Here is a 24,012-nt window from a genome sequence, read left to right on the forward strand (position 1 = left end):
ATAACATCACACAACAACAACACAGACACATGCTGGACAGGTGTGAGAGGGCTGATCACTCACTCTTCCCATAAACACCAAGGTCCTATCCTGTTGCTGCTGAGCCGTTGAAGATACCAGTCAAATAATTACTGGATCGGACTGACTGCCATTCTGCAGTGATTATGTCAGCTGTGTGGACTTATTTTAAGAAAAAAACACGCAGGTTCTTATGGTCTTAGGTCAGCGCACTTGCTTTTATCAGTCAGTTCCATCAGTGAGAACCAAGCGTTTACTGCTCCCTGTGAGTGGAATGCTTTGCAAAATCAGCTTAAACTGAAGCTGCTGGTCTCACTGAACACTTTAAAGGGCTACTGAATGAGTTGGAGGCACAAACATGTGGCTGTAGATGTGTTTTAACTGCACATTTGTTAAGCACTTGCATTTTTAATGCCTATTTAGTTCTTACATGGGTGGCGATTTATGCTACTATTTTAATGTTGTTTCTGTGACTCTCTGATGAATTTTATCCTAGATAAATGATAAAATGATAAAAAAAACCATCCATTCCTCTTCTGTCCACTTTGCATGAATTATAGGCACAATTTAATGTCACTGAAGCAGAACCTGTGTTTTCCACAGTAATTGTGAAATTTAACATGTGGGTAACATCACGCGTTACACCTCAGAAGGGATGATGCAATCATTCAAGTTAACACCAATTCTGATTAGGACGAGATGCAAACGGGATCTGTGTTAAATTTAACTCATTTACTGTTAACATAACACTAACAGTTGAAAATAAAGAGTTAAATTGACTCTTTTAGCATTAGTTTCACACTGCCAGCCTGCTTTACTGTGTATTCAAAGAATTTAATTTAGTCTTTTTACTGCAATAGATTTATTGTGAATTGTGTGATGGGAGGACCTGAAGAAGTGACCTCAACTAACTTACACCAGGATATTTAGCCACTTTAATAACTCCGTCCCTACGGATGATGAGGGTATGAGCAATGAACGATCTGAAAAGCTCCATGTTTACACAGCAATAGAGTCAGTTGCATTTTGTTGAAGGAGGTGGGACACAGTGTTATCTCTTCAAAGGCAGACAAAGCGCCAAGTGAGAGCCATTTAGATCCCTGTGACCTCGCAGGAATAGTTACCAAACCTGAACATCACTGTTGGTTGCAGCTGTACTTGATGGAATTTGTTGATAGTAACGTAAAATGTAAGCTCTGGCCAGTATTAATGTCTCAAACTCCCCAGTTGTCATAGTTGCCAACAAATCCCACAGTTTGTTGGCACAACTATTCAGTTCTGTTTGATATTCTAGTAAGAATTCCATGTTTAAATGAGATTTTGTCTGCGTGTGCGTGTGTGTGCATGTGTGGTTAGCCATTAACACAAAGGTACAAGAGTGATTAAGTGTGGGAAACATGATAAGATCAAAGCACAATGTATCAAGATGAAAACTTTGCCCTCAGCTAAAACATCCTCTCACACCTGCCAGATCTCAGTGCCTCCATGTCTTCGTCTGCACCTCCTCTCTTTTCTGTTTTCCTGCCTCCTAGGGCTGAACGATTTTGAATAAATATCTAATTGCGATTGCAATATGATTCGCGGTATCAGAGGGAATTGTCATTTTTACATCATTATTCTCATTTTCATTTGAAAAACAAATTACATGTATATATCATATATAAAATGATTATTGTGTGATATGTGTGCAGATCTGTGAAAAACAAATCTTTTCTCTTCAGTCTGTAGAATAAGACGTGTGTAGAACTGGACAATAATTGATCTAAAATTACATTTTGACACCCATTTTGGCTTTAACAGATATTGCGCCTCCTGCGATTTCGATAAAATTTCGATTAATTGTTCAGCCCTGCTGCCTCCAGTGTCTCTCCTGTCTTTCTGTCTCTCTTTCGTAGTCTGTCACTGCTCGGCCCATTGTTGACTCAATGTAATGTAACAGACCAGAACTACAAAGATTTGACTGTCAACACTTGTTCATTTATTGTCGTTCATCCCTTGTTTATATGTCACTACAGCTGGATTTATGAAAACATGCACAAGATCACCAAAATAATATGATCACTGTTTAGAATGAGAACTGTTTAATGCAAATTGGTTTTAACCAATTAATTCATCAAGTATTTGTGGCTCAGTATCCTCTCTGTCTCTTCGACACAGTGAGCCACATGGCTTATTGATTATCTGTTACGACTATCTGATCAGTGTGTAGATGCCAGTGTTGGTATTTATAGCTGTGCACCCCTACTATATTAACCTGTGTATGGACCATGGAGCTTATATTTGGTCTCGTGTCCCCATTCACCCCCTAAGAATTTGGGGCCCCAGGGCCGTAACCCACATTTAGTGATTTTATATTTATCAAACATTTTTACAAATATCTATAAACAACCAAAAACAATTTGGATAAAAGGGAGAAGTGAACTTGGTCAGCAGGTCAGATGTTTGACATCACTAATTTATGGAAGACCTTCACACAGGGTGAACTTTGCCTTCATCAACCTGCACCAGGAGGACTGTGATTTTCTAATGATAACATCTTTAATTGTAACCACTGGGTGTCACTAGATATCTCTGATCAATATCTCTGTATAAGCCACAACCATATTCATCTCAAGTGTTCAACATATTCAAATCCAAACTGTAAATGTTGATCCTTTTATGTTTGCATGTCATTGTCCTCGTCGTGGTTTTACAGCAGGCGTCAGACAATAATATTGTTTGTGTGTCACCCACTGCAGAGCAAGAGCAGCAGGTCTCTAGGTTGGTCCCACAGAGGACGCCTCCAGCAGCAGCCATCTTGGAAGTGGCGGTATTGCCCTGGCACGGTATGTTGTTGTCTGCAGGCATTCTGTCTGCCTCTGAATCGCATCATTCACAATTTCCAGTTTTCTTTTCTTTCTCCTTCTTCCTCTCCACATACATTTCCTCTCGCTTCCCCTCCTTATCAGCCATGCAAATAGTCTGATTTGAATTGATTTGAAAGCATGGAAAAAAAGTGTGTGTGTGGGGTGTAGAGATGAACCTCCAGCAGAAGAAACAAACACACACACACACACACCACCTAAGCCCCTCACCCCATCCTCTTGTTATACTCTCCAGCTCATTTGAATAAATTAACACCACTTGATGTCTACTGTGTACTCTGACGCAAAAACACATACAAACCCGGGAAGAAAAGCATGCAGACCACACACTCCACTGTAGGGCATAGGAGCTGCAAGAGGTAAACGTCCTACACTTCTTGCCGCCATGTAGACACTCGCTCGCACATCCTCTGATACACTCTCACACATCTGCCACAGCGATCACGCATGCCTGGTTAAAGATAAACACACTCTATTGGTCGGCACCTTCCTGTTAATGAGCTGCAGCATGGTGCTGTGTGGTTCACATTAGCCTAATGCAGAGGCTGCTCCACACACACACACACAGACAGACAGACAGTAGCGTGGGGTGGGGTTAGCTTGGTGCCCCGCTGTAGATCCAGGCTTCTGCAGCCCACTCTGCTTTCACGTTCTGAAGTCCATTCTCACTGCCATGTAATACTTCTAAAGAATCATAACTATGCTTTTTTTTTTTTTTTTACCCTTTACTGAATCATTTACCCAGTGGCTCCTCACACCACAGTCCACTATTATCATCACTATTCCTGCAGCTCTTTCCTCATCCCCGTTCTGATCCCTGTGACCTTGCACAGAGCTGAGCAGCTGCAGCATTTGCCCTCACCCTCTCCTAATTCTGACCTTGACGAAGTTTTCACCGGGCCATGGGCGATGCATTAATACTGGATACGTTATTGTTAATATGATCCTAGCATGTAGCTGAAGCCTGAGGGGGAGCTCTGATTGTCTGAGCATTAACAACCACATTAACTTATCTGCCTCATCACTCCGTCTGCCTGCCACTCACCCCTCCTCTACCCTCTGCGTTCTCACCCGTTTCCTTCCTCAGTCAACAGACTGTCTTCCTCATAGTCTCTTCCTGCCCTCGCTTCCTATCTCCAGGCAACGATGGAGCAGAGTGATTGAGCAGAGTCACATGGTCGCTGTAGTTTTTAGTGGTGTGGTGGCAGCCTGTCCTGGGTCCCGTCCCCTTTGACAGTCACTGGAGTTGTCTGGGAGCTGCTTGCCTGTACTTTGGCCTGGCTGGCCCAGCTCAGGCTGTCAAAGCCCATGATGATCACTGGCTGACATAGAGTACAACCTGCTTGGTACTGTCAGGCTGACTCACATCAGCCCCTTAACCAGCTCGCCATGCTGCCTTTTGAAGTCCTGACAGAGACTTCATGTGTTACCATGCAGAGGTGCTGGGTGGAGCTGCTGTGTGTGAGGAGCTTTGTTTGAGTGTCAAGGTACCGGGTGTTGTTATACGTCCAGTTTGTCATTGGGACACGAGGAGGACTATTGAGGTGGAGAATATATGATGCAGAGACGGATTCTTTTCTCTGAGGGCTGTCAGATTTCTAAACTGGAGTGCCCGTCTCACTCTTCATTGCACTTTTAAACTTGAAACACAGTTTACAACTAGGGGAGTGCATCACACTGAAGAAAACCCCCTCCCCATTAATCTCAAATTGAAATTACATGTACGAAATATTTTATGATATGGCTCCTGTGCGTCCTGGTGGTTGTGTTTTTTGTGTGCACATTTGTGAGTGTGTTTGAAAGAGCGAGAGATGGAAGGGGATGCGTGGGTGTGTGTGTTTCCACCTGTTACATAATGGAGAGTGGAGGCAGTGTGTGCTACCTTGCTTGCCGCACCAGGGCGTCTCTTCAATGCGAACAAGAGAGGCCACAGTCACACACACACACACACACATAGGTCCGTACATACACACTGACATGCACACTGCTGCTCAAACAGGTTAGACGTTGAGATGAGGATGAACTTTAATGTTTAGGTTGTATCCTGAGGCTGCACAGCTGCAGTGCAAATACATGCAAAACAGACTTGTATGTGCAGAACCTACAGGTTGTTTGTCCTGCTGCTTCACTATTCACACCTATATATTAAGACAGTGACCTCAAGCGGGTCACATGTGGCTCTTAACTTCTTAACTCTTAATCTTCACTTAAATGGTGTTTGTTTTTGACATTTACTGATTACTAATTAATTAACACCTTTATTTCGAAATAACGTAAAATATCGTCCCAAATGTTGGAATATTGTGATGTAATTTAAACTAATATTGACCCGACACAGTTTTTTACCCTACACAGTTGGACTTTTCTTCACATGGGCGCCCCCTACTGACCAGGCTTGAAGCTCATGTGGCCCCCAGGTCATTTAACAGTTTTACCCTGTGAGTAATATTTTAAGATTTTAGTATCTGTTAGGCCATTTAACTTATACCTCTCAAAAGAAGAGCTGCAGATTTCCATTCAAAAAAAAAATAATCGCAATTTTAACAACGCAAACCGCAAACATTAAAGACAGGGTTGGAGGTCCTGGAAAAAACAGTTAGAGCACGCTATATTTTGAATTTAAAAGTCTATGCCCCTTTCTCCAGCCCTCCGAGGCCACGGAACATGCAACGGACACGGATCCCCGAGCACTTGGAACACTTTTTCTTGGCAGTAGCTTTTCCCCAAAAAGCATCTTTCGTTTGCACCTGTTTACACCTGTTGTTGACGCCTTTTCTGACATAGCGTTGCTGCAACTGTCTCGTTGGATTTAGCAAGCTAGCATAAGCTCTGGCGTTGTCTGCTGAGCATGCGCGATTAGTGCACAAAGAGGGGTCAGATGGCAGTTTGATTGATGCATCACGATCCAATGACATAATTGGGACCATTCATTATGATTGGATGGTGTTTTTGCAGGCCTGTCCGCTCCAAGGCTGATTGCATTTTTGTTTTTTTCCTGTGACAATGTATTAATGAATTGGTTATAATCGGAGAGTAAAGAGGATTTTAAGCAATACAGTAAAAACTGATCCAGAAATAGAAATAATCTCCCATCCACCTTTAAAGACATTTCATTTTTTATTTTTTTTACATTTTTTTTATTGTTATATGCCAAATTAAAAAAACCCATAGGAGTTGGAACAGCTAATATGTTTAGATTCTCATCCTCGTGTTAGAGTTAATATTTTGGTGGGACCTTATGAAGCAAAGCTCCATCTTGTTTTAAATCTATAACCAGTTAAGTGAAGCTTGACTTAAAAGAGTTATAGAGCAAATCAAATTGCAGTTATGTGACAAAAAAAATCACGTGTGTGTGTGAGAGAGAGAGCGAGACAAAGGTCAAAGTTCAGATTAATTATTGACCAGGGCTTCACAGAATGATGGCCACTTTTTAATGAAGTAAATAATCCCCTGCTCTGTTTTAACATCGATCGATTAACATCGATTTCCATAAGCAATAGTCCTTTTGACCGCCAGTGGTGACATGCACACTTTTCACTTGCCCACTGAAACACACGGAGCCTGCAGCCTGTACGCGCTTCACACGTTCTCATCTTCCCAATCTCCCGAATGAATGAATGAATGAACTCGCGCTGTGAAAGGCGAGTGGTCTTCTCTCGTGGCGCATTATTGTGGCGAGGGAAACTTTATTTGAACTTTTATCAGCTCGTCACTGCACCGACAATACAGGCAACGGATTTACGCACATTCCTCACTTCATTTGAAAAGAGAATGTACGCTGGCGTTTTTCCCCCTCCAACCGCTCCTCTCTGAACTTGCTTAAAGCTACATTTCAATCACTTTTGTGACATTTCTTTCTTTCTTTCTTTTTTTTTTTTTTAAAGTTGGTTCGATAAAATCAACGTCTCCACTGAGGTGGTGCCAGTGGTTTGGTCCCGCGTATGGCTCACTTCTCCATCACGGCGCATCACTACGATACTGGGGGTGGAGCGACAGCAGCCTGTCCCGGTAAGGGGAGGAGAGAGCGGGGAGCAGAGGCGGTACTTTCTCCGCGGCTCGTTTCTCGGCGTTGGAGAGTGTGGGACCAGGGCTGGAGAGAGACCGCCGCCGGGGAGCATCAGCAGAACCAGTCCAGCACGGAGCCTCGCCTGGCCGACCGCTGCGCCGTGCACTCTTCTCGGGGACTGCACAACATTCCTGTGAAATATAACTGCTTTTAATGGCATGTGGCTTGTAACTTTACTTCTGCTGTATTCTTTGCAAGAAGGTGAGTGTTGCTTATCTGCTCTCATTGTGACTGTGAAGTTGGCTGTGTGTGTATTGATCGTCTTATCAGATGGACGCATGTTGTGTAGAAGTGGTTCCACTCACAGGTGACAGGCACAGATGTCAAATCAAACTCTCCATCACCTTTGGAGAAGAACTGGTAACTTTTTCATCATGTTTTGAGAGGATGCTTTCCATCTCATCCTTTATTTTTTTCTCCCCCAACGAGTGCTCGCATTCCTCTTATAGGTCCTCACGCTCGCTGATATTGTAATTGATAAATGATAAAAGAAGCTTATCACGGGCTTTAAAACAACATGTACCTAATTTGGAACACACCTACAGGGAAAACGGCACAGATCTTTTTAAGCGCTTTTCATACAGATGGGGGGTTAAGACAATGTGCATTTGCATTTTGCATGATGATTACGCGGATGTGGTGTCGTGAATATGGAGGATGCTGAACAGGAGCACAGGCAGATAAGGATCTGCAGGCGGGCAGACGGGCGACCCGGAGGAGCAGTGGCGCTGGCCACAGCTGTAGCCGCTGTTTACGCACTCAAGTCAAACGGGGTTAGAGGAGTTTAATGTAGATTTGCTGACTTTTCCCCCTTAGGCCCCCAAACAAATGAGATGTCAGATGAAGTCTGTGCGTTTGTGTGTGTGTGCTTGGGTGGTTGTTAAGCCATTTGTATCAGTTAAGTTAAGGATACAGAATACTGTGTGTGTGTGTGTGTGCGCGCGCGCTCCCTGCTGTGAGGCAACAAGGGTCAATACATTTTATGAGAGACGCGTGAACTGATGCTGGGGTTATTGAGCGCTGGCTTTTAATTTGCAGATAATGTGCCCCCGCTTGGACATTTGAAAGACGAGGCCATATTAAGTCCACACTTTCTTTGCTTTGCTAAAATGCTGCTGTGCCAGTGTGTGCACACTCGCTGCTGATCATCATCCCATGGTCTAATTATTCATCCACCATTTTCTGTGGCACCAGATTCCACTGATTGGCTTCGCTTTAAATGCTGCAGATGGGAGAGAATGATTCACCTGTGCTCTGACGTGCAAAAAAATTTAGTTTCTTTTGTTTCTGTGTGTATTACTTGACGCTGCTTTGCAACAAGCAAATATAAACAATTAAGATTTTTACACAGACGATCATTTTTACGCACTCCTCTGTGCGTTAAGATGCCTGCTGCTGATGATGAAGATGATGATGATGATGGTGCTTATGTAATAAGACATTTGGAGTAATATTAAGCATTAGTTTATCATTGTGATCAGGACGTGCAGTGTTTCATGGTCCTGGTCTCCATCACTGGCCTTGGCACTGCCCTCTGCCAGGCTGCACTTCTGTGCTGTTTTTTGTTGTATGTAATTGGATTACAGGGTCTATTTTTGATTATACACACTGTACATCGTCCTGTCCCATGACTGATCGAGATGTAGTGTGTGTGTGTGTATGCGTGCGCCCGTGTGTGTGTGTGTGTGTGTTTGAGAGAGAGGGAGAGAGGGGAGGAGGGCTGGGGGCTGCAAACAGTCACTGGAGCGGAAAGAGTGCTTGAGATGGGAGAGATGTAGATAACGCAGTGGAAAACAAACTTCCATTTTCCGTTGCCTTTCAAACGCCATGTTCCAGCCACTTTGCAGGAATCAGATGTGATTTGTGGTCTCGCGTGGGAGTTGTGTATTTTCGAGTAATATAATTTTAATGAACTTTATTATAAGACGGAAATAGAGGTCTATTCTGACACATGCATATGCATTAGGACTGCGTATTTTCCTGCCTCGGTCGCGCCTCCCAGAATTGCACACGACCCCCCCCCACACACACACACACACATTTTTAATGAACTGTGTTGAATCCGAAAATATATTTCCGAGCCCCACACATTATATCTGTATAAGATGACTTGGTTATTAATTCGACATTAACTTAGTCATCACTGGCCGTGTGTTGCGTTGGTTTGGCTGCATGTCAGCACACCTGCACGCATGAGTGCGGAGGAGGGGGGGAGAAGAGAGGAGGGATGGATAGATGGATAGATACGAGGAGAGGGGGGAAGGAATACGCTCCTCTTTGTCATGATTTGGGAGGTTCCTGTCATTTTATGGAATTAAAATTGAGACATACTCAGCTGAGGACTGTGAGGGCATCGGCTTTGAGGCCTGATAGGCCAGAACTGGGCCTGAGAAAATGGTGAAGGCTAAACATTATTGCAATTAATATATATTTTCTTTTTTTTACTAAAGGCCTTTTTTAAATAAAATTTTATTTGATTAGAATAGTAATTTGAGGAGTTAAATTGTACACATTTCATGGAAAGATGGTTGGCTGATTGAGGTGGAGTGAGACATCCTGCTATAATTATTTCATTAACTAATGTGATTCTGGTTTTATCCAGTTTCGGTCGACGTGGCTCCTGCAACACGTGAAAATGAATATTGACTGTTCATCCAAACACGTTGTTTTATATGCATGGACTGTATTTGTGTATTTGATGGTCTGTATATACGCATTTACTGTGAGGATCAAATCAGCCATTGAACACATTTAATTCTCGGTTTCAGTGAATAATACGCAGATGTTATTGCCATTTCCATGTGTTTGTAACTAGGTGCTTTTATCACCTGCGCTTCAGAGTTGTCAGTCCTCCACAAAGGGGTCCTGTGTTTTCCTGAGACCTGTGGTGTTGCGGACCACGGGGCTGTGTGTAAAAGTGGTATCTAAACAGATAGCGGGTAAAGGAGGAGAAGTGCTTGAAGGGGGAGCCCAGTAATTGCAGTATGAGTCAGACTGTAGTGGCGACCAGGCAAGCTACACTCACAATGTGACGAAGGCTTCTTATGTTGCTGATGGAAACATATTGCGGCAGTATTTTTCATTCTGCCTGCAAAACCTCTCTCTCTCTCTCTCTCTCTCTCTCTCTCTCTATATATATACATATATGTGTGAGTGTGTGTGTATGTCCTCCAATGATACTCATCATTTGCTATATTGGTCTATGTGCAAAGTAAAAGTTCTCAATGTGTAAAAGCCGGAGGTGACAGAGTTTGTGCGTAATCCTTGCCCTAAAAGGCGAAACCCCACTTCTCTTTTCCACAGCCCTTCTCTAGTTTAAAGCATGTGTAAAGATCCATTTTAATTAGCTAACACAGCGGTATGTAGATGAATGATTTAGATGATTATAGTATCCGTGACGCACGTCTCCAATAACGCACGGCGGTGACAAGCACGTACAAGGCCTGTGTGTCTTACTGCTCCCGCTCTCTGTCTCACTGTGTCTGCGCAGCATGTCAGTGAGAGACAGACAGAGAGAGAGAGACACACACACACACACACAGTATAACAGCTACATGTCACCCTCTCACGTTAACTTTACCTCCCTCGCTGTGCTCCGGCGCGCAAAGCCTGTTTTCATAGTCGGGTGTTATTGGCGCTCTGCGTTTGGCAGTTGAGCGGGTGCAGCATAAACACGTCCATCTGATCAAGTCTCATATCCAGTCTGAACATTTTGTTTGTCTTGAAACACGTCGGCCAAGTGGTGTTAGATAATAATGGCAGTTGTGGTATTGCCTTGGAGGCGCATAAAAAAAAAACCTCTATTGCACTTTTCCCTCCTGTTAAGTACTGGCTGGTTTGTTGTTATTTCTCTTCAGATGAATTGGAATTTGAACAGAGTGTGCTAATGGTCAAGGTACTCTGGCATGGGGTCAGATATCTAGGCTTATATCAAATGTCTGTTTCATATGTAGAGTCCATAGCAACAGCAATGTTATATGACCCAGTTATATCACACAGACAAAGTTGATTTTGACCACTCACTCAACAGGTTTTTAGACACAACAACACAACTGTGGTGTCCTGTAGCGAGGCAACCTCAACAAAACTCAAACAAGCACACAGTAATATTTCAGCATCTCACAATCATCTTTCTCTTTCACTCTGCTCTCTCTCTCTCTCTCCTGTTCTGCTTACTATCAAACAATTTATGGCCCAGTCTCTGAGGGAGAATAGAAGAAAAACATCTCTACAAATCTGACACTCACTTCAACAGAAGAAAACATCTTTTTGAAGTGGGAGAAGTGAATTTTCAAATGCTGAAATGGCTCCCTAATATTTTACTGACACTGCATAAATCACATATAGGAGCTGTACACTCCCCCCACCACACACACACAAAAAACCCCCACACATCTCTGTGTGTGTGTGTGTGTGTGTGTGTGTTTACATGCATGTATGCATAGCCCTAATATCATGCCAGGCAGTTTGTCTCCCACTGACATGACACCATGTTTGAAATTGATTTCCTTTTCTTGACTGCACAGCACACAAAAACTGCAAAACATTGTCATGCAAACCTAATGTGTATCTCACCCTGGAGTTATTGTATAGTAAATTAGCAGCCTCCTCTATTAAACCTGATCATATCTTTTGCCCATTGTGTCCCACTGTTTTTTTGTAGCATCACTACAAAGACTGCTTTGCCACTGACTTAAATATTACAGCAGTTATTTGGCCTGAATGTGCTTTGTGTGCTGTTATCTGTAGTGCTACATGGTTCACCGAATAGGAAATCCACTTGCTATTATGGATGTATATTTGCGATCTGAAATGTATTTATGTGACTTATGCGTTTGAAGGAGTGAGAGAGGGAGGAAGAAGGAGAGGGATTTATAGCCCTGCTTTTCTATGCAAATAGTGTGTGTGAATCCCTCTCTGTCTCAGTGTGTGTATGTCTGGATGAATGTAGATGAGACAGAATATCCATGCTTCTTCAGCATACATATTCATACCATACCTTTTCATACAAATTGCAAAAACAGGAACATTTGAGTGTATCTAAAAAAAAATATATATTTGAGTCAAAAGAAAAATAGGAAAGGGAGAGAATGGGGAAAACTATTAACAAATGTAAAAACTATTGTGAAGAGTTGTCTCTGACTCTGACTGAGTGTTTTATTCCAAAATCAGTTTGACCTTTTTTTGTTTTAAATCAGGGTATTCACGCTCAAAGAAGGGAATACAGTAAAAATACAGTTGATTTCTCCGGTGCAAAAGCCTGGAGCCACAAAAGAACCCTGATAACCGTCTAAGGTTAGATCTTATGTCCTCTGTGCTTTTGTTTTACATGAAATATTTAGAATTTTTGATGCTAATTCAAATGACATGAAAGGTCAGGTTTAGATCATTTAGGTTCTGAAGCTTATGACAGTTCCAGGTATTACATTTGATTATTGTCTCATTTGCACATCAACTAAACGTTGCTCAACTTTTAGGGACAGGATAGAATTTCACTCATGTCAATCAAAAACCTACAGCTCTATTATATGTGTCTATAATATCACATCACACACACAAACCCAACAGCAACAGTCGGTGACCCTTCATGCCAGGTAACAATACCCTCATCTGCAAATTTGACCTCAAAGTCAAAGACATGCCTTCGATCGTGCATGCGGTCATCACTGTGGTCCCATCGCTGAAGGCTGTAATCCATGTGGTGTAAACCATGGTTTGCTTCCGTGTAGCTGTATACTTATATTTTCACGTGTGTGTGTGTGTGGGGGTGGGGGTGTTGTGTGTGTGTGGGTGTGTGTGTTCTGTAGGACAAAGTAATTAACTGTCACATCATAAGCTGCTGCTTTTTAGAAGTCCGGTTTCTCAGAGGATGCTGATGTTGCAGGATTACTGTTGTCGAGTCATTGCATCTTAGCTGGTTTGATTTTTTTTTTTGATTTTTTTTTTTGTTTGTACTTCTGAGTGTAAGCAGTGGCTCTCAACCTGGGTTTCGGCAATCACATCTAAGGCATTAAAAAGAGAAATATATGTAGAAATAGGGATATAGTTATGTCTCTTTAATTTTTTTTTAAGTTTGTACATATTTCTTCCTATGGAAATAACTGCATATATTAACATTCATTCATTAATTGGTGCCAACACTTGTCAGACAGTGATTCTCTACCTTAAGGAGTTTGACAGATTATGCTATATATCAAATAAATTACGTGAATAATTTAAACTGATTTGATTAAAAGCATATTTAACTAATCAGCACACACACATGATTACAAACTAGTGTGATGCTAATTTGTGCAACATATCCTTGCAATTTTTGCACCCTAAATGTTGTTTGCGTTGGCAGAAGGAACAAAAACAAATAGCTCAAGGACATAAATAAATCGCTGACACATTCTTCAGCTGCTACTCGTAGCTGTAGCTGTATGAATGCAAACTTGACCAAACCAACCGTGATGTGGACACCTTGACAGTCTCAGCAGAAATTGGTCTTGGACATTTGCATGTGTAGCCAAGGATGCACTGCTGTTTCCTCTGTGATGAAATACTATCAAACAATTCCAACAAGACACACCATCTATCAAACATGTATAATGAATGACTTCTTCAGCCTGTGCACTGAGCAACAACGTCTGACAGTGTGGAGAATAACATTACTTTGTGATTATCGGTATGTGACAACGTGAGACTATTCTTAGCACAATTCTGATCGAGCGATATCCTTCCATTGGAGTTGTTTTTGAACATTTATAACTGTAATCATTCCTTCCTTATTTGCACAAACACATCGGTGTGTGTTCCTCCCCTTCTTTGTTGCGCTCTCCTTGGTGCTGAAAGTGCATATCAGTGAGCCAAGCAGCCTGTAAGAAAGATTGACATGGATTCGGATGGCAGGATGGATTGAACTTGACCTGAATTTTTTTTTTTTTTAAACACAGAGTATCTGCTCCATTTTTAGCTGTGAAGCAGTTGAACAATGACTCTCCACCTCCTCAGCTTCTCCCTCATACTTATATGCAACTTAGAGTTTCATGCTCTGCACATGCAGCGTTTTCCTGTGCACCTCAGCCTCTGCTGTTGGCTGCGTTTGACATCAACAACTGAGGCTGTCATTTAACATTAACCTCTCGGTCCCTTTGACCTTACCACACACCGATGCACACACATACATGGACACACTTCCTGACTCGCAGCAGAGCACCTTTACTTAAACCAGCCACTTGTGCCCTGTCCACAGTGTTACACTTCTGCCTGGCTCTCTTTTCATTCTACACCCACGGATGTTGGCCTCCCATGGCAGTGCGATTACGGACTGGATAGACCCGTGTGTGTTAAATGTGAGAGGAGATTATGTGGGTTTAACTCTCCACGTCTGGCGTGCAAATTCCAATCATATAACACTGCCTGTAGCTAGTGTGGCAGGGGAAATGTTTTCTGGGAAAGGTGAAAGAATGATAGCAGTTGTAAAACTAAAAGTAACTTGAAGTTAGAGATTGATGCAGATATTTGAGAGAATGGAAATAATCATTGCATTTAACTTCTAATCCTTTGCTTATGCGATTCATCCCATTCACGCCATTTTGTTAATATGCATGCTTATTCAAACGGGACAGCAGCATAAATTCAAAGATATCAACACTTTTTTTTTTAATGTTTCTTATGGCTTATTTAGAGCTTAAAAAGCAGCCAGTACAAATTCTGTTTTTCATTTTATTGCTAGTGACTAATGATATCCATTGATGTAGAGGATCTGTGGAAAAATGACATCTGATAGTGTCTTCATATCTCCATTGATGTGTCTTAGCTGCCACCCTATTTCCTCTCCACAAAAAGAGAATTAAAGAGATAGGGCTAATCCAGTCATTGTTGACACAATCCAGGAAAAGGGATTAATTAAGTATCATTGTCTGAGAAGAAAATTCTCTGGCTAGGGGCACAGCATCTTCCCCTGGCCCCCAGCCAAGCTGAGCTCAGCACTTCTTTACACTCCTCAACCCCCACATACATACGCAGAAACACACAGATCTTACAGATGCCTCGAAACCTAACTCTATACTTAGAGGAGACGCTTTGAGGGAGAAGGTATGTGGTGGTCTGACTCCCCTGGGACGACATATCTGGCAGCAGCTTGTCAGGAGCATTGTTTTACAGCAAACACATACACATGATTCAGCCACCTCCTTTGATGGAGATGTTTCCTCAGTGATGTGACAGGCTTTCACTGAGTTTATGCTTTAGTGCTGGGTTTCCTTGGATATTACATCAAATTATAGTATTGGGAACATGTATGGGATTAAACCAGTGGCTGCAGTTGGATCATATGGAGATAGTTGTTTAGGCTGAGTTGACCTGGATCTGAGTGTCTGTGTAAGTTTGTGTTAGATTACAGGCAGTGTTTTCAGAAATAAAACCTCACTAGTATTGTTTCATTCAACTAAGGGACTAAATTTAGATATAGCTCACATGGCCCTTTTAGTTATTATTTACTGAAATGCACCATTTAACCTTTTAACACCTAAGTCTCAAAATATCCATCTGGACTTTTCTGCTGATTTTAACCATAAAAGGGCCAGGAAATGTCCTGTGAGTAAGTGATTTTGCCAATTTTTGCCCATAACTTCTAATAAGCTGTCAGTTATTAACAATTAACTGCATGTAAAAATAGTATATTAACAATTTGAAATGAGAAAAAAAAAAAAGTTTTATTTAAAAATCCCACTGCAGTGGTACAGGAACACCAGATTCTGCACAGTATAAACCTTTTTAAGATAAAAAGAAATTGAGTTTTTGTCTCAATGTCCAAAAAATGGAACTATGTACAAGTGCTTTTCCCACTTTTTCTTTTTCTGATGACAAAGACACTGATTCTCCGGCTTCCTGCAACAGCACGAGTGAAATTACCGCGATGCTCATATGTTGGCTTTAGACGTGCAACTTCTCAGCTTTTTGAAAACATCAGAATGTTTCCGATAGCACAAAACGTTGCGTAATTAATTATGGTAAGGCAAAGTGCTCTTGTGCGAACGTGTCGTCTGTGATACACTCGGAGTTAAACGGTTAATATCTCAAATGATCACATGTCCTACAAGTTATGTCTGCAGCATCATGTGATTCATGCAAGTTGTGTGTTTAGGATTTATGGTTTTGTGTCCTCCATTGTTTTGATAATTGAAAACAGTGAAAAAGTGTTACTGATTGGCTTTCTGACTGAGCACATGAATCTTACCACTAAACTAAGCAAATCTGTCGCCCTTTCTCTCATCCTAACAGTCAACAGTGAGGATGTTGTCTCCACACGGCTGTACTTTGTGAACGCCTCCCTGCAGCGGGTGACCTTCTCCAGCTCGGTGGGGGTGTCCCTGCCCTGCCCTGCGGGCGGCGCCCCCCATGCTGTCCTGCGCTGGTACCTGGCCGCCGGAGACGACATTTACGACGTGCCCCATATCCGTCACGTGCATGCCAACGGCACCCTCCAGCTCTACCCGTTCTCTCCCTCCGCCTACAACAGCATCATCCACGACAATGAGTACTTCTGCACTGCTGAGAACCAGGCAGGAAAGATTCGAAGCCCCAGCATCCACATCAAAGCAGGTGAGGGTTAGACACCATGTAAACTATGGCATCAGTTAAAGGGATAGTGGAGTTTCCGAGGTTTTTTTGAACTTGCCAATTTCATGCATGAAGCTAAGAGGAGTCAGCCATTGACTGTAGTGTTACCAACATCATGTGTAATTACCTAAAACGGTGTTATAATAAAGAGGGAGGGGAAAATGTTCTGGATTCAACGCTTTCTATCTATCTACCATTATGAGTGGGAATAGATTAAAATATAAAATAAAAAAATCCAACCCAAAATCAAAGCACCCGAGGCTGAGATATCCTAACTTTCGTCCCCTTTTATCCATTGAGCTTAAATAAAAACGGCTACAGTAACTCAATATTGTCTTTTACCTTTAAGATCCACATCTTCAGTCATTGCTTTCTCATCAAATGGTTCGTTGGATATTGTAAAATGTTTTGAAATCTCAATCTCATTCTGAGATAATCCTGATTTTATGAGTTGGGCTACTTCTTCAGGCTTTGAAAACCTCTTAGGCCCCCATCAGATTTCACTTAATGGTGCTTTGTAGGTCAACAGTAGGTTAAGTAGTAAACCAATCTTAACCCTTCAGTTACCAGTAACGAGAAGTACGCATGCAAGATCCTGTCGTCGCAACTCCTAGACTGTTTGTGATATCTAGAAAATTCAAAAACTATGGACTGGCGACCTGTCCAGGGGGTACCCTGCTTTTCCCCCTATGTCAGCTGATATTGGCACAGCACCCCCTGTGACCTTCATGTGGAGGATAAAGTGGTAGAAGATGGATGGATGGAAACCGGGAAGTAGAGAAATAGAGCTTTGCGCCCATATACTTGTCATCACGGTTGCCCTCAGGACTTCCACGAAGCGACTGTGAAGCACTCACTCATTGAACATGTTTTGACAATTCTACAGTCATAAAATCAAAATAAATCCAGGTGGAATAAATGTTATGATGGATGGAAAAGATAACAATATTTTCCTAAAACAATTACTTTGTGATCAGTCCTAAATATTTCACTTCACTTCATCTTTAAAAAAATATGCCGATACCCAGCATGGGGCAGCTAACTTTGTCACATGGTGGCATCATCACACCAGCGTCACCTATCTGCAGCCCAACACCTGCAAACATGGTCACCCAAACGGCAGTCATATTGGAATACCACACTAACAACGTCTCCCAGTGGAGTTGAAGTGTCTCCGAGCGCCACATCGTGTCCCTGGGTATTAAAAATCCCCTAGAAGACAGACATATGCAGCCACGTAGACAGTTGGTTCTGTGACCTGTCAGCACTGTCTGCCAAGGTCAAAGCTGTGAACACACTGAGGGAAGGTGTTACTGCTACACACACACACACCAAACATCATAGACACTTGACCTAATGTAATACACACTGGATGCATGTGTGTACAACAGACATGCACGCATGCACACATACTGACACACACACACACACACACTAACATGCACACCAGCCTGTGCAGAGCCCATGCCAGCAAGCCTCCTGTCTCCCAGTCTCTCCATCTGTCCATAGACTGGAAAGTCCCCTAACCACACACACACATGCAGAGCCATTTTCATCAAGCTGGCTCGTGGTGTTTAGTTGCCAGCTCTTTGTCGGGGTGTTTGGCAAGAAACATTTTGGAGCATCAACTACAGACATAGAAAGATGTGAACAGAATCATGGCAAAAGTGGATTATCTGGTTTTGGTAAAAGGCATGCAGCCATTTTGACAGTTTTAATCCGCACACACACGTATGAACACAGCAGTCTCCATCACACACATGTACTGTACACGGACATGGTTATTCTCCAGAAACGCTGCTGGATCCTCTACGTCACCACCACACACAAACACGCCCCTAAGGCCAGTGTGTTCCCTGGAGGAAGACAGTCCCTCCAGCGTGAGAGTGACCTTCTAGCCAGCCTCGGTGTTGGGATGACCTTCCCTCCCAAATAATTACAACAATTAATCAATTAAATGCTGAGGCAACCACAACTCCACAGCTCCATAACCAGGCCTCACGTGCATGCGTGTAATGTGTGTGTACCTCATTACCTCCAGAGTTCTGCACATGCACACACACGCTCACTCACACATGCGCGCACACACACGTGCACACACACACACTCCAGTTGCCATGGGCGACAGAGGCGTGAGCGGTAGGGTGTGGCATGCCCCGTCTCAGGTGGCGCAGGAGAATGATGACAGCCGACAGCTCGCACTGTGACACCCCCCAAAAATCTGCCACACCCCCACCCCCATCACCATCCCTCTCTTTCTCCCTTCACATCTTCACATCACTCTCTGTCCCTCCCCCTCTTTCTCACCCTCTCCCATGCATGCTGATTGCGGTCCAATAATAGCACCAGCACCTGTCTGGATAGCTCTACATTTATGAAAATCACTATGTGGGCAGCTTCCCCCCCCGGATGTTTTGTTTGGCTCGTTCGTCACAACTATAATTTTCTCACATTTCCTCCAGCTTGTCTGTTAGTTTCCTTGTGAATGCCAGTCCATTGGCACACATGCATTTTTGAAATAGTTACAGATTTGACTGACCATTAAAGACAATGAATAATAAACTGCTCTATAGACAAAAAAACGAGTTGTCAAAGAACCATAAAGTTGTGTTTTTGCAGGTTTTTAGTTTCTTAAATACAATTCCTAATCACATAAATTGTCCTTTTTAGGTGTTTTTTTTTTAAACCCAGAGAAAGCTCTTCTGGTCGTTTCCCATGATTTACAAACCTGTCTTAAAAATGTACAGTTTTAATGTAACATTGAATTACTTGCACTTGCTTTGCCAACCGATCATAATGACGCTGTACTGACAGCGCACAAGTTTATTTCTAAAATGTCTTTCTAGTTCCTGTCCCATGGCGGGCTGCTTTATGTGCCAGTGATGTGCCAATGAATAAACCATAGATTTCTCATCAGCAAATTAACTAACTGATTATGTCTGATTCTTAAATGAATAAACATATTTCATAACAAATTTCATATGAAAGGATTCAGTTAGCTTGGCTTATACCATACTGTTATATGTTATTTTTCCCACACTAATCCATTTGGTTGTAGTTGTTATTTTTACAGAGGATTTCTTTTGATGGTCAATGAATAAAGGGCCTGTTTGGCCTATGGATAGTTTGTGATGTCTTTTTATGACCATTTAGTGATGGCGTCTGACATCTCTTCTCCAACCAAAGCTTTTTATGCAGTTTGGCAGCGTCAGTCGCTCCAGCAATATGGTTTTACTGTATGTTAAGGGTCTCTTCTCCTCTCTGTTTTACTTCATCTTCTGTAGGATGCACAAATGGTTTTCACTTATAGTGAGCAGTCAAAGAACTGGAAATGAAAGCACACCCTTTGCACACACAGTTAGTCATCGGTATCGCTGTGCAAGTGTTCAGCCTGGTAACCAGGCTCCACACACCTCCTTATACAAACTTAATAAAATGAAATGGGGACACCTGTTCAATGAGATCACCTCATCTCCCCTTTGTCCCAACTAAAACCTACATATGCTCAGGCCAATGGCAGCAGGTGTTTAGATGCCTCTCCTCCATCTGTCCTTCTCATCTTTGGCTGACATTTCCTTACTAATACAGTAAGTAGGGTCCCTGAACCTGATCCACAAGGCCTGCTTTTCTTATCCATTCAATAATGAAACCTACATCCACTCATTACTTCTGTATTTCATTATTTTTACTCCTTCTCTCTTTCTCCCTCAGTGTTTTTACTGCTTGCTTTATGAATAAGTAAATGCAGTATTTGGTTTCCCGTCGTTAATTATTGAAGCGACAGTGATACAGGACTTGCCTCCCAGTGCACCCAGTGCACCAGACCCATGTTTTAGCTCGTTCCTAGGCAACCGGGCTGCATATAGTCAGGCATCAGTAACATCCTAATGATTCTGCTGCGCATGCGATGAGGGGGAGTGCAATTTACACACAAATCAGTTGGGTTACCATTTGCATCCTGTCACAAGGCTGAGGAGAATGAATATGTAATGTTTTTTTCCTCCCCTGTGTCTTTCATATCTTGGAAGAGAAACGTGTGTTAAATTACAATGCTATCACAACAGTTGCCTCTTATTGGAACCGGTTACATGGTTGTGTACCAGGGCATGTTGCCATACAAGGCTTATTTGACCGATTTTTAATGAGCAGAGGAGAGGAGTGGTTAAACAGCACTTTTGTTGAGATTAGCGACTGTAGGACAAGCTGGGGGTCAAAGCATGGGATGTACAAACCTGATGTGACCTTGACTGGATTTGAACCACCGCTGAACTGACATGTGATGACTGTCATCATTGAACCAAACATTTACAAGCTGTCAAGCTGATTTTAAACACTCTGTGAGAGGCTTATTGGGCACTAGGGATTTTTCGCTGCTATTGAGAAGAGGCAGCCGGGTCAATCAGAGAGTAAATAAATGATTGAAAGAATTGGCTCGGCCACAACAGATGAGGCTCCTCAGTCGATCCTGGTTATTGATCTGCAGGTAGATGGCATCAATGAGAAGCAGGGGCTGTTTGAATGAAGAATTAAAATGAAGACTTGATTGGAATTATTTGTCCGTTAGATCTGATTTGTTTACAAATGAGGCTTCAGCTCAGATTAGTAGCCATTGTATCAGAGGACCGATGTGATATACTCCCCAGAGCAAATCTTAGTGCAGCCATCAATTTAGCTGAGATACAAAGTAGCATAGCAACACCGTGAGTGGTCTAAAGGCCATGGTCATGTACATTGAATAATACAAGGATGAGTGTCAACAATTCTGACTCCAGTTTCAAGGCAGCAAAGAGAGACAGAATGGTTCAAGGTTCAGACAGCAGAAGTGTACAGCAGTAGAAAGATAGAAAGGTAGATTAAACGTTGATCTTAAGGAGGAAAGTCTCTCTACCACTCGGACAAGGACGTTGGCTTTGGTTCCACTGGGTTCCAGTGACAGTGGCGGCTGGCAAAAAGCATTATTAATGACCACGGAAACTGGCCTTCAGGCCAGGCGTTAATTATATCACTGGAGAGCACATGAGAGGGTGGGGCCACTCCTCGTGTATGTGTGTGTTTTACATTGTTAAGCTTTTACTGTCCTCATTTCTAATGGAAGCCTGGTTCTCTAATTGTGTTTTTGTTTACTTATTCAAGTAGCTTCATTTTTCTATGTGTTAGTTTGAGTTTGTAGAAATAATCTTGGCAACGACCCTTCATGGAGATAGGATCAGGTTATAGTTGGAGCCCAGTTATAGGAAACACATATTTCATTTTGTTTTACTTCATTTATGTGATGAAAATATACGCTCTGATTCAGCACTTTTCACATTTCGCACTACGCTGAATGTGACGGAGTTAACTGTAGAGATAATTCGGTTAGCTACAGGCTACTGTTTTCATCATTAAGCCCGTCTTAATCACCACCATCCTTTCTGTGCACTGGCACAGATTTGCAGCCTAGTGCTTTACATGCCATGTGCAGGGGGTGTGTTTTTGCTGCCTGGCGCCTGCATGTGACAGTTCCATTGGCCGTGAGCAACCCTCTACTCCTTGCCCTCTCATAGCATCTGTGGCGTTGTTCTTGAAAAGGCCGAGGGCCATTCACTATGTATCCTCTTCAGTGCAGCTCCAAGTCAACCTTCCTTACAGTCAGGTCTAAAGGGGCTAAAGAGGGAAATGTTGGCCTAATGTGGTGAGACAGAACACCAGACATGTTTGTTTACTAGACCTGCCGCTGCGTTTACTGTGGATTAAACAGGCCCAAAGGATGTACTGTGTCACTACATGCAGTAAAGAAGAATGAATTCTTACAATGCTGGCACCATGAGTCGATAACTCCATTAGCTGACTGAAAATAAATCTGCAACAATTTCAAGAATTGATTAATTGTTGCCCTCATTTATTTTGCAAAAAACTTTAAGTAAGCAACATGATGTCACGTTCAAATTTTTGTTTTCGAAAGTTTTACTCCTACAATTAATTTTGCACAGCAATGACAAAAGCCTTAAATGCAGAACGCTTGTTAGTTACAGTTTTGCAAATGGGAAACTTTTATCTTTTTTCAATTTTGAATCTAATTAATTGCGTTTTGGATTATTTGTCAGATAAAACAAGCAATGTCAAGTCACAATCTTAAACTCTAGGAAACTGAGAGACATTTTTAATCATGTTATCCCAATGAACTGACACCATACCTTCAAAACAATCCCTTAAGTGATAGTAATGTTCACTTTTATCAGTTTGTTATTTGTTAAAAGTAAAGATCAAGGTTTGTTTTTGCAACACCCACTTTTACCACCAACCAACATCCATCCATTGACTAACTTCAGGTCTTTTGTCCTCTCACAAGTGTTCAGGGAGCCTTACACAGTCCGTGTGGCTGACCAACGCTCCATGCGGGGGAACGTTGCTGTGTTCAAGTGCCTCATCCCCTCAGCCGTGCAGGAGTACGTCAGCGTGGTGTCTTGGGAGAAGGACACTGTCTCCATCATCCCAGGTAGGAAATTCAACTGAAGTTTCACCAGTGTTTTGCCGTTCTGAAATTGCTGAAATGTGCTGTCACGGCAAACACTAATTTGTAAGACAATGCGAGTTTTATTTGGCTAAGTGTGTGCTTGATGTGTTTGATCAGCTGGTGGCCAGTAATGGAAAGCAAATGATCCGTCATCCCAGTATGTCAGTGGACTCAGCAGGAAAGAGATATGTCTCCCTTTATTTAAATCCCAAACCACAAATCCTGTAAGCATCCTAGAAAAAAAAGAAAGTTTTTCTTTCCAATTTCGTCGTCACTGAGATTTCCTCCTCATTTGCTGTGCTTGTTGACACCCTTTAATCGATACTAATCAATTTATTGGTGTCACTGACATCTCCTGTTTGTCAGTGGAAGAAGGAGGTTTAAAATTTTTTTCCAATCATTCAAGTTTGATGAAATGGCCTTTTCCTGGCACATCTGTGGCTCTTCACTCACTAACTGACGTTGTTGCGCTTAATAGCTGTGTTACAGGGATAAATCAGACATTAGTAGACATGTCCCCTCTCTCTCTCTCTTTCTTTCCCCCCTTTCTCTGTGTGTGCGCCCTCTAATAGTGATAGATCTTTTTAGGTGATCTTCACAGTCACCCAAAAGAGAGCGGCTACACCTTTAGGGCTCTGCTTCGTTTGATCCTCTGCTTAAATAATTCACTGTTTACCTGGATACTAATAATATTACTTTTAAACTGAGACTCTAACATGCTGCTGCGTATCTGTGTATTGCTGTTTAGGTGTGCTGTGTGTGTGTATTTGTGTATGTGTGTGTGTGCGTGCGTGCGGGCTTGCTCCATGGCGCAATGGCAAATTGCAGGGTGTCATATGAGACTGTTTAGGTCAGATGATATGCACTGCACCCTATGCCCCTTATCTCGCTCTCTGATACCAAGCAGCCCTTTCATCTCTCTCAATCGTGTGTGTGTGTGTGTGTCTGTGTCTGTGTCTAAGAGT

General features: G+C 42.4%; 1 protein-coding gene across 2 annotated transcripts in view; it reads left to right on the forward strand.

Moving 5' to 3' along the window:
• The first annotated feature begins 6,549 nt into the window (after nucleotides 1-6,549).
• The window catches only part of LOC122773631 (Down syndrome cell adhesion molecule-like protein 1 homolog), a 90,157-nt gene continuing 72,694 nt past the window's right edge, over nucleotides 6,550-24,012 (forward strand). The window contains exons 1-3 of one of the 2 annotated variants that reach the window (XM_044032436.1): nucleotides 6,550-7,149; nucleotides 16,216-16,536; nucleotides 22,883-23,029. In XM_044032436.1, coding sequence (XP_043888371.1) covers nucleotides 7,107-7,149; nucleotides 16,216-16,536; nucleotides 22,883-23,029 — 511 coding nt within the window. In that variant the 5' untranslated portion in view covers nucleotides 6,550-7,106. The remainder of the gene's footprint in view (nucleotides 7,150-16,215; nucleotides 16,537-22,882; nucleotides 23,030-24,012) is intronic. The other variant, XM_044032435.1, reaches the window with a different exon arrangement.

The sequence above is a fragment of the Solea senegalensis genome, linkage group LG8, assembly GCF_019176455.1.
Source record: "Solea senegalensis isolate Sse05_10M linkage group LG8, IFAPA_SoseM_1, whole genome shotgun sequence".
Classification (NCBI taxonomy): Eukaryota; Metazoa; Chordata; class Actinopteri; order Pleuronectiformes; family Soleidae; genus Solea; species Solea senegalensis.